The sequence below is a fragment of the Poeciliopsis prolifica genome, unplaced genomic scaffold (genome assembly GCF_027474105.1).
Source record: "Poeciliopsis prolifica strain line A6 unplaced genomic scaffold, Auburn_PproV2 SCAFFOLD001, whole genome shotgun sequence".
Classification (NCBI taxonomy): domain Eukaryota; kingdom Metazoa; phylum Chordata; class Actinopteri; order Cyprinodontiformes; family Poeciliidae; genus Poeciliopsis; species Poeciliopsis prolifica.
In genome coordinates this window covers 5,747,246-5,758,796 of record NW_026562376.1, presented here as the reverse complement: position 1 = coordinate 5,758,796, position 11,551 = coordinate 5,747,246, and the positions used below count along the sequence as shown (strand labels likewise).

General features: G+C 39.1%; 1 protein-coding gene across 1 annotated transcript; it reads right to left on the bottom strand.

The window, feature by feature from the left end:
* Positions 1-962: 962 nt before the first annotated feature.
* Positions 963-11,321, bottom strand: zgc:101540 (hsFATP2a_ACSVL_like domain-containing protein). The gene is made up of 10 exons (XM_055028884.1): positions 10,811-11,321; positions 7,532-7,741; positions 6,314-6,472; positions 5,611-5,735; positions 5,333-5,527; positions 4,702-4,792; positions 3,506-3,704; positions 3,327-3,424; positions 2,317-2,447; positions 963-1,348 (listed from the first exon to the last, which is right to left on the bottom strand). The coding sequence occupies exons 1-10, from the start codon at positions 11,286-11,288 to the stop codon at positions 1,172-1,174; spliced, it is 1,863 nt and encodes a 620-aa protein (XP_054884859.1). The 5' UTR covers positions 11,289-11,321; the 3' UTR covers positions 963-1,171.
* Positions 11,322-11,551: the final 230 nt, after the last annotated feature.

Sequence of the window (11,551 nt, the reverse complement as noted above, 5' to 3'; positions counted from 1 at the left end):
GGGTTGTTTTATTCTAGTGTGTTTATGCGCATCTCCGAGATGTAGTTTATTTCAGTAATTATATTTAAAAAGTGAAACTTTCATCCAAATTGTATTAAGATAAGGAATATTACAATTATAGCTCATTTTCCTTCCACTCAACTTTCTATAAACGCTCCCTTGCTATATCTGGATCACGTTTCTGTATTAAAATCTTTGGTTTTTAGCAAAATATTCAGATATTTTCTTTTAATGAGTTCATAAAAAAAGTTTCACTTGTTGAATTGAATCGCTGACATAAACATATCTACTATTTATCTAAACGTCTGCAACATTTCCAGTTTGTGAGCCTATATTGGTTTGTTTTAAATGACATGAATAGATCAAGAAACTATTTTTCGTACTGAAAAACCTCATTTTAATCTCAAGACAGATTAATTCAGCCTGTAAGTTTTTTTTATTTACGACTAAATGTTCGCAGCAGCATTTTAAATGTGGGATATTATGTAAAATTAACCATTTTTTTTTCTTCTTTTAGTTTTACTTGTTAGTCCTTCATCAAAAACGTACCTGGCTAGTTGCTGTGATTCTGTCACGCATATCGCCATGGCAACCACTTTTAGTGCCATTCAGCTACTTCAGACTAGCCAGCAGCAATTAGCAAACACCCGGTGGAGCTCAGAGTAAATCAGCAGCTGAAGATTTTAGCAGAAAAATGCTCTGGTTTCACTGAGGGCAAAGAAAAAACCCCTCAAAGTATCATGCAGCCACCACCGTGCTTCAAATGAAGGAAGGAAGGATTAAGAAATGGAAGAAAAGAAAGGATAAAGAAATGTAGGGAAGGATGGATAAATGGAAATAAGGATGAATGAATTAATTTTGTTAAGACCGATCATTTTGGTCAATTAACTTTAGCGAGAACAAAAAGGTGTATGTAAACTTCCGGTTTCATCTGTATGAAAAGTTGCTGATAGAAAAGGGAATGTTTTTATATCGTCACCATTTATTTAAAAACTGATTTGAAGTCAAGATGATGAATTTAAAAAACCTCTAAAGCTGCAAATCCGTTAATAAAAAAGTCTCTTCAAACTAGAAGTTCCTCCCTGAGATTAGTCAATCGTTTCGCTCCACGCATGAGAAGAAGTTACGTCTTCAATTAACACACAAAGTTCACTTCAGAGTTAAGTTTCTGTTAGAGCTTCATTTTTCCTGCAGCGATGGCGCCGTGGATCTCCTCCGTCAGAGGGACGTACGTCTTCTGGTCCGGGTCCAGGAAGTAAAGCGGGTCGCTGATGAGCGCAGGGTTGAATCCGTCCTCCACCAGCTTCACCTTCTTCATCTTGAACGTTCCCGTCATCTCCAGGGACGGCTGCCAAGACAGGACAAACTTAGCCAAACTCCGAAAGAGCAACAACTTCATCAAAAGGCTGGATCTAGAAGAACCTACGGGGTTTCATTTGTGCCAAAAAGAAGCAGAAGTAACTTGTGTTGATGTCGCTGGTTGTTGCTATGCATCTTTCACTGATGCCTATGGCTTTGATGTTTTATGGGAATATCTGTTTCATATGTGTTGACACCAATGGAGCCCCATAAGAAGCAGCTTCCAACTCGAAATGTTCCCAGCATTACAAAAGAGGATTAAAGTTACTAGAAAAAAATAGGAATTCTGACTTTAATCTTAGTCATATATATGACATATATATGGCAATTCTGGCCTTTTTTAAAAGAATTTTGAATGTAATCTCTGAATATTTTTTTTTTATAATTCTGAGATTAAATTCAAAATTCTAAGAAAAGTCATGATTCTGACATTGGTCAGTAAGAAATCTTTAAATTCAAATTTCTGACTTTTTCTTAGAATTTTGAATTTAATTTTAGAATTTTTACATTTTTCTTAACATTCTTAGATTAAATTCAAAATTCTAGGAAAAAAAGTCAAAATACTGTTTAAATTCAAAACTGACATTTTTTTTTTACATTTTATTTATTCTCAGAATTTTGATCTCAGAAGAGTAAAAAAATATGTATAATTATGCGAATAAAGTCAGAAAAGTACAACAATGTCATAATATTACAAAAATAAAGTGAAAATAATGCAATAAAGTTGTAAAATTGTGACTTTATTCTTGTAATTTTATTTTCTTTTTACTGTCTCCTAATATTCTGTCATATTGTCGTGATAAATTTATTAAAACAAAACTGATTGGAAGTGTTAGATTTGCTATTTTCTCCTGTTTGTTCCACCAGGAAACCAATAAATATCATTTGAATACATCATTAGACGCGGTTAACATTTGTAAAGCTGAGTTATATATTTGTTGTGCTTTTCATTTTTACCTGAACCCGGAGGAATCTGGGTCTTGCGTAGGCCGGCAGGTAGGAGACGACTTGCTTGTAGACGTCTGCGGAGTCGAAGGTTTCTCCTTCTTTCAAAGTGACGGCCGCCATGCCGATCCGACCCTCGTGACCTGATGGTTCGGAACAAGCAGGAACCCATTTCAAGCTGGTAGTGACCAGCTTGAAATGGTCACTACCAGCTTGTGACCAGTTAATCTTAGAAGGTTTATCTTCTAAGATTAACTTAGAAGATAAATCTAAGTTAATCTTCTTAGGTTTATGGCCTATACAAAACACATTCATTACATTTTCACACACAATTATTCTTAGGTAATGAGACTGAAACTGATTTATGGCCTCTGGTCACTTTAAATAACCTGCTGCTGGCCACGGCTCCAAATCATCAATCGCACGCTCACTTGAAAATGGCTGCAAACAGATGTGCAATGATGCAACAAAAAGCAGAAGTGGAGCCTCCTGCACAACCAAAGAATCCAGCAAGTTGTTTCTGGAACAACATTCCAGCAGCCATTGTACGGCGCACATGGCGGTAAAACCAGCGGGAGGTCAGCTCTGGTTGCTGGGTAACGGGCTGGGGTTGCTGGGTAACGGGCTGGGGTTGCTGGGTAACGGGCTGAGGTTGCTGGGTAACGGCGCAGTGTGGCTCAAGAACCGGGAGATTTCAAAAAACATCAACTTACTGCCGAACAATCGCTGGGTTGTTGTTTTGAAACACAAGCACTGCAAAAACAACAAAATCTTACCAATGATTTCGGTCTAGTGTTTTGTGAAAATAGATTAATACGTTTGAAATGAGGCAAAACTAACTTCAAAGTAACTTTTCAGCAAGACAAAGCTCAATAAAAAATGTACAAGTTACAGCTAATAACGCTTCTTCTTACTAGTTGCAACTAGGTAAGAAGAAGTGGTTTTGCAGTGTATGGAAGTACAACAATGTTCAACATCCACATTTTTCTTAAGTCCCGTTTGGTGCAATAAAGTATTTATACCTTCCACTTTAACGCCATAAACATTTGCTGCTAAGACGCAGGCAGCCAAAGTGAGGATGTCTGCGACTTCTGACGTGGCGACATTTTCACCTTTCCACCTGAAACAAAAACGAGAAAAAGAGGATCGGAGCGTCTCCGTTGGTCTCAGAGCGGCAGGTGATCCGTGAGCCTCCGCTCACCTGAACGTGTCGCCCACTCGGTCCTGAAAATAAACAAACTTTTCGTGGTCGAAGCGAAGCAGGTCGCCGGTGTTGAAGTACACGTCGCCTTTTTTCAGGACGTCGTAAAGTCTCTTCTTCTCCGTCTGCTGCTTGTTGCCGGCGTAGCCGATAAACGGAGAGCGGCGAGTTATTTTCCCGACCAAAAGCCCAGTTTCACCTGAGCAAAATAAAAGACGGTAAGAACAAACACACGGCGCTCATTTTAACACCTTCAACGAATAAAACTGAAAAGTCTGATTACTGCTGGGCAATCAGTCAATTTTATTGATCAATCTAATTTTTGTGGGTTTTTTCACCAAGCAGTTTATTCAGTTTATTTAATCTTCTAATTCAGGTCAACTTTATGACAAAATATAATAATCTGGCTGCAGTTTCTTCTCACAAAAATAGTCATAATGTTACAATAAAGTTGAAATGATACAAAATAAAATTGTAACATTAGGAGAATGAAGAAGTAATCTGTGTTTGTGTATTTACTCATCTGCAAAACTAAAATGCATGATAAATTTAGATTTTTTATATAATTTTGTTTGCTAAAAAAAATCTGACGATTCTTTAACATTTACAGTAGATATAATTGATAACCTCACACTGGCTGATAAGCAAGTGGCAACATTAAGACACCAGAACTCAAATAAAGGCTTCTGATTGGAGGAAGGCAAGTAAAGGCAGTAAAATGTGATTTTATTTAATTGTATGAAAGCTGTTCTTTTTTCCCCCAGTTATCTTCATAATGCAGAGAAGCTGAATGAAAATTAATGGTTTCTGGACATGTTAGATCTGGCAGGTTTGCTTCTTTATGTAACATTCGATGATCTACTTCTAGTTTCCTAAAAATGTTTTGCTTTCCTTTGTTGTAGCTGGACTCAGATTGGAAGCCTAACAGGCCAACAGGTGGATTTATTCCTGCATACAAGGGAAGCCGACACACAAAACTCAAAGACGTGGACAGCGATATTTATGTGGAACCAGGGATTTTGTAAATAAAGTATTAAAAATATGAATATTAAAACAGGAGAGAAGTTTACATAGCCACTTTTTGTTGATATGCACCATAAAATTGCAGTGAAATCTTTAAGAGTTTGTTGTTGTGATGTGAAAAATAGTGGAAAGCTTCAGGTCAGCGTATGGAAACCCGGCTGCTCATCACTCACCGGTTTTTGCTTTGATGCACAGACCCTCCGAGTTTCTGACCGGCTCCTCCTTCTCGATGTCAAACTTGATCAAAGTGTAAGGAAAGAAAAACTGGGAGGGAAGAGGAAACGCCTCATCAGCATCTGAGAGTGAAACAGAACCTCCTCATATCCTCTGACTGGAGCAGCTTCACGTTTGATGACGGATCAAAACAGAACATTAAAGCATCAAAGTCAAATTCAGGAAACTTTGACGCTCCAATTGGACCTCCCAGTTTCTTCGAATCAAATTAAATTGGCGTCAAATGTTTGATCAAGCAGGAATAAAACCTGTAAAATTTGGTTCTTTTGTGAAATATTTGAAGGTAAAATAGAAAAAGCTGCACTCAGTTTTCTTACACCTTTAATATCTTCTCATTTCCTGGACCAGAAACCTCCATGGCTTTAAGGTGAGTAAGAGTGAGCAGAAAGAAAAAACTAAATGGTTTTTAAAATGTTGTAACATGACAAAATGCTATATAATGTAAAAATTATGAATATTTTTCCAAATTAGAAAAGATCTTTTCGAAATCCACTTAAAATAATGCAGCTCATTTTAACACATTTTTTAAATGATCCATTTTGAAATGACTTTTGCACGAGCGTCTCTTACCTGGTGCAGAAAGTTAATGCGTCCCACCGCTCCGATCTTGGACGTGTAATTGAGGAAGCCGATGTTTCCCTCGGTGGCGGCGTACAACTCTCTCACCTTGATGTCGCCGAATCGATTCAGGAACTCTCGCCACACCTCGCTTCGCACTCCGTTCCCGATGGCGATTCGAACTTTGTGGTTCTTCTCGTTTTCTTTCTGCAAAAAAGAAAAAAAAAACAGATTTAAATTGCAGAAGTACAGAAAACAATGTGGAAGGAAAACCACACCTGGATTCTCACCTTTGGCGTGTTGCAGAGGTAACGCAGCGTCTCGCCGATGTACTGCATCGCCGTCACGTTGTACTTCCTGCAGTCGTCCCAGAACTGAGAGGCTGAAAACTTCCTCCTCAGAACGAGAGTCAGACCTGGAAAAAACGGCGAGTCACATGACTCATCTATATGTGACGCATTGGGGTGCCACGCTGGAACGGGCGCCAAACAAGGGGCTCTGTTTGTAAACTAAACTAAATATTTAGTTTGATAAATAAATATTTATTTTCCAAAGTAGCTCAGACCTATATTTATATCTAGCTCGTCACTAAAAGATTGAGAGGAATATCAAAATAAAAGCTGGATTTCGCAGACCTTCATGTACAATCAACTTCTGAATCAATTCAAATATTTGTTAAAAGCTAAATATTTAGCTAGCAACTTCAATATTTAGTTTGGAAAACTAAATATTTGGCTGGGGAATTAAATATTTAGTTTGAAGCTTTTTATATATGTAGGAATAACATCATGAAAATATGACTTTAAAATATTAGCACTATTTTCTTTATGACCAAATTATTGCTGCACCCAATAGCCAATAATTATTCCACCAATATTGGAATAATTCTCTGTATTTTCTGCACTCTCTGTTTGTGTATTGAAAACCTCCAGCTGATGCCTAAAACATGTCAGGCAGCAGCTGGCAGGTGTTTCGCTCGTCCTCCCAGCTCACCTCTCTCGATGCCTCCCGTCATCCCGATGAGGAAGCCGGCGCTGTGGTACAGAGGCAGGTTGATGTAGAAAACGTCGTCTGCTGTGGTTCCACTCGATGCCTGGACGAAGGCCCCGGCCCACATCCTCTCATGGGTGACAACGGCTGCTTTAGGCAAACCTAACAAACATTACAAAATCCCCTCAGAGCATGAAGCTGATGCCTGCTGACACAGAATAACGGCAGGATTTAATTTCTCTGCTCTGGTTTAATCATCTGTAAAGTCGGTTCTTTTATTCCATGCTCACTGCTTTCACGTTTGCAGGTGTGCAGCGGCTTTTATTCACGCACCGACACAACGCCTGCTCACTGGAACAAGCAGGTGAGGCGAGCGGCCGGCTGGTGAACATCACAGGGAATTTAGCAGCTAAAGAGCCCAAAGGTTTCCCTCTGAACAGGAAGTGATGTAGTCAGGGGAGGAAAAGAAGACTTCCTGACCGACTGGTATGATGGCGTGGACAAGGAAGAGTAAATTTCCACCAAGAAACTGAAATTTTCAGATTAACTTCAGAAATTTTCTAGAAAAAAAAAAAGAAATGTCTGTGCTCCAGCTGTCAAAATCTCAAAACATTTTTGATTAATTTCAGAAAAATTTTAGGAAAAAATCCAAAATTTGGACTTTTGGAAGAACATTTGGAAGTTTTAAATTAATCTAAAATATTTTCCAGGAAAAAACAAAAAACAAAAGGAAATTTCTGATCTCCAAAAGTCCAAAATTAGCTTGAAGACATTTTTAGTTTAATCCCAGAAACGTTATTGAAAAAGACAAAGAAATTTCTGAGTTTGAAAAACTGAAAATTTGCTTCGGGAGGGTGGGGGGTAATGGGGGGAATTAAAATTTGAGATTAATGGCCGACATTTTCTGAAAAAAACTTGGAAATTTCTAAAAGTCAGAAATGCTCACAATTTGTGACTTTTGAAACATTTCTGAGATTAATCTCAAATTTTTAGAGTTTTTATTTTTTGTAGTAATTTTTCACATTCAGATTTTGTTCCTGTTTCTGTTGAGATTAATCTCAAAATTTCACATTTTTACGGCGGATTTGGACTCTTCTCTTCTCTTCTGGATTATATTTCTATCTGCACTTCAACTGCTCGGTTTAAATCGTATAATTTTGCGGGTAACCATAGCAAGCGAATTCTGCTCTGTTTACAAACAGAGGATGTAATACGGAGTACCAGTGGTGCCGGATGTGTAGATGTAGAGCGCGGTGCTGCGGATGTGGATGTTGGCCCGCAGCTCCGGCGGCAGCGGCCGGTCCGAGGCTTCGGCGATCTTGTCAGACAAAGCGGTGATGCCTTCGACGCTGCAGCGGTCCGACAGCAGGAAGACCCGGACGCCCTGATCCCTGAGCGCCGGCAGAACTTCCTCCACCGCATCCAGCAGCTCTGCAGACACACAGACCAGATTCAGACTGGCATTCATTTCAAAATCAGATAAAACAAACATTTTACCTAAATCAGTTTTTTTCAATAGTCACCGTGTTCCAAATTATTACGCACAGCAAATTTGCTAAACATTTTATGGATTATGAAGAACTGCAATCGGTCATTCTTTGAATATGCAGCATTAAATGTCCTGAAATCAGAAACTATTTCAATCAAAAACGTCTCAACAGTTACGTGTTAACATAGGACCTTCTTTGGTATCACCTGCACAATTCTTACAAATGACAGTTGACAGGAAAACGGATACAAATACTTAAACGGCATGTAAACACAGCCATTAAGATTTGTTTTGACTTGCCAGGGAACTTTTCATCTTTTTAACAGAAGTGAGGTGGTTAATAACCCTTACAGGCCTCCACATGTTTCAATAAAAGTATTTCTTATCAGATGCAATTACTCACATCCTCGAAATGTAGATTTGAGTGTAGCTGTTGATTGACAAACAAAAATTTTTATGTTACATAAAGATAAAATGACTAAACACCATTTTAGAGAATTGCGGCAGCATGTTGGAGTCGTTCTGTTGTGATTTGTTTTTGTTTTATTCGAAGATGTTTTTTCAGGGTTTTTGGTAGTTTGTATAATTTGTTTGGATTTTTTTTTTGCTCCTATTTTTTTCACTCGCAGGGTTGCTCTGATCTGTAACCATGGCAACAAGCAGCTGATTAGCTAAAAACCTCAGAAGCTGAACTATGACCTCAAATAGTTCAGTGGAGTTGAAAAGGAGGCTTCATGGATTGGTCTCTTCCGACATGTGATCTGTTCAGCTTCCTAAACATAAAATTTTCACATAAAATTATTCACAGTGGCAGAAGCAAAAGAGGTGGATTAGCAGTGCTTGCTAACAACTGATGCTTTCATCAGGACATGCCGCTGTGAAAAATCCTATTTGCTGTAGGCTTGTCATGACACTGATCAGATCATTATACAACCGTCTTCAGTCAGAGGCCTGTGCAGCATCACAATCCACAACGACTCTTTGAAGATACTTTGAGTAACAACATTTAACTTCCTTTTTGGATAAATAAAAGTATATTTTAATTTAATTGGTTCATAGTCTGTAAGCTAACATGTTGACAGCTTGCTAACAGATAATTGTAAGCAAACATCCAGTTAGCATTTGGAACAGCTAACATTTATTAACAACCTGCTAAGAGCTAACATTTGTAAGCTAAAATCTGTTAGCGAACATGTTGACAGCTTGCTAACAGATAATTGTAAGCAAACATCCAGTTAGCATTTGGAACAGCTAACATTTATTAACAACCTGCTAAGAGCTAACATTTGTAAGCTAAAATCTGTTAGCGAACATGTTGACAGCTTGATAACAGATAATTGTAAGCAAACATCCAGTTAGCATTTGGAACAGCTAACATTTATTAACATCCTGCTAAGAGCTAACATTTGTAAGCTAAAATCTGTTAGCGAACATGTTGACAGCTTGCTAACAGATAATTGTAAGCAAACATCCAGTTAGCATTTGGAACAGCTAACATTTATTAACAGCTTGCTAAGAGCTAACATTTGTAAGCTAAAATCTGTTAGCGAACATGTTGACAGCTTGCTAACAGATAATTGTAAGCAAACATCCAGTTAGCATTTGGAACAGCTAACATTTATTAACAGCTTGCTAAGAGCTAACATTTGTAAGCTAAAATCTGTTAGCGAACATGTTGACAGCTTGCTAACAGATAATTGTAAGCAAACATCCAGTTAGCATTTGGAACAGCTAACATTTATTAACAGCTTGCTAAGAGCTGACATTTGTAAGCTAACATTAGTTAACATTTAAAAGAGCTAACAATGGCTAACAATGTGTTAACAGCTAACATCAAGTTAACTTTGCACGACTTGGAACAGTTTCTCTCTTTCCGGCTACTGATGGGGTTTTTTCTAGAATTGGACTTGAGGTCATGTCCATGGCGAACCAGGTGAGGCCAGCAGGTATGAAGTCAATATCTTCAGGACTTTAAATCTCATCTCACCTGAAGGCATGAAACAACCCGCTTGTTTTATACTGGTTGTCTCAAAGCTGGTTGCAACATATTTCTGGAAATGAAATCTGGAAATTCCAGTCGGCCCGGAAATTTCATTTAGAGACTCTACGGTTTCGTTTAACTTCAAACCAGCAGATCAAGATTTTTTGTAATTATTTTTCCCTCCAAGAAACATGAGACATTTGTTGTGAATTGGTGCCATCTAAATAAACCGTGATTGAATTGAACCCATATAAAATACAAGTAAAAATGCTGCAGCTCTTCCAAAAGGAGAAGCTTTGATGAACAGAAAATGATTAAATTCTCCAATTAAACACGCTGAAGAATATTTCCAATAGCAACAGCAACTTATGCGGCTTAAAGGCAGAGGCTGTACGATGCATCCTGAGAACCCAAACTATTAATTACATCAGTTTTTGATTCTCTGAGTTTCTAGTTTTTATTAATTTAAATGAGCAATAAAAATTAGCCAAATCCACACCTCTGATCGATTGATGTAATTGAATTGTTACCAAATTTCCCTGAAATCCATATTTACTGACATATCAGCTGTGCGATGTAATTAAAAACATGCACATAAAAATAAAACAAAAAACAAGAAAAACAAACTTGTCTTCATAAAAAAAATCAAATAACTCTAATATGCCTTTTGTGACGTCATCGATGACACGTGCAGGTGGAAGCTCTTTGGGGACAGAAGCTCTTATTTAAACTAAATTATTAATACCATAAAACATAAAAACTGACTTATATATTCTAGATGTGATATATGATAATATCCAAAGAGAGGGAATAATTTTATAAAGAAGTTTGGCTTCCAGCTTTAATGTTTTAAATCATGCTCATATTTAACCAACATGCTGAATACACGCATGTTGTTTTTCAATAGGCACAAAATAATGTGCAATGAATGAAGCAATTAGAATCACATGTTGCACAACCGGTGACTAATGTCAGGACTTTGGTCGTGGAGTAAATGAGATAGTAACTTATGGGGCCCCTGGGCTCTAACCTGGAGACGCAATGAGCGCTTTGGCCCCGCAGCAGGAGAAGCAGTGCAGCAGAGACTTGGACCTGATGTTGAAGTTCAGCAGAGCCGCCGGGCAGCCCAGCTTGGCCAAACCGAGCCAGGTCCACACGTAGCTGGGCTCGTTGGGCAGAAACAGGGCCACGGTGTCGCCCTCCTGCAGCCGGGCTTCAGCCTGCAGAGCCCGGGCCACCTTGTTGCTCTGCCGGTCCGCATCTGTGTAGCTGAACGAGCTGCCCTCGAAGTGGATGAAGGTCTTGGCGGGTTGCCTCTTCACCGCGTCCAAGAAGCAGTCCAGGATGCTGTAGAAAGGTTTGGACTTCCTGTACTTGGTGAGCCTGATGCCCAGCTTCAGGGTCCGCAGCATGTAGGCGCAGTCATCGCTGAAATAGGGGCAGAAAGTCCGGATGTAGGCGAGAGCCAGGAGGGCCAGGCCGGCCGCAGCCGTGAGCCACACGGACATGGTGGAGGAGCCGCAGGACGCGCTGGGAAACGTTCTGACTGCCTGGAAAAAACCAAATGTGACAAAGTTCATGTGTTTGTCTGAGGGCGGCGCTCAGCTGGTTCTGGCCCGCTGGTCCCTCCTTCAATCCGGGGGAGGATCCAGTTGCCAGATCGGCTGGATTTCCGCTCCACCTGTTGGGAAACTGAACCACCAGAGAAATGATACTCAGGTAGGAGAACTTCTGTAAGATCAGTCTGAATCTGGTCAGATCTGGTTCCACT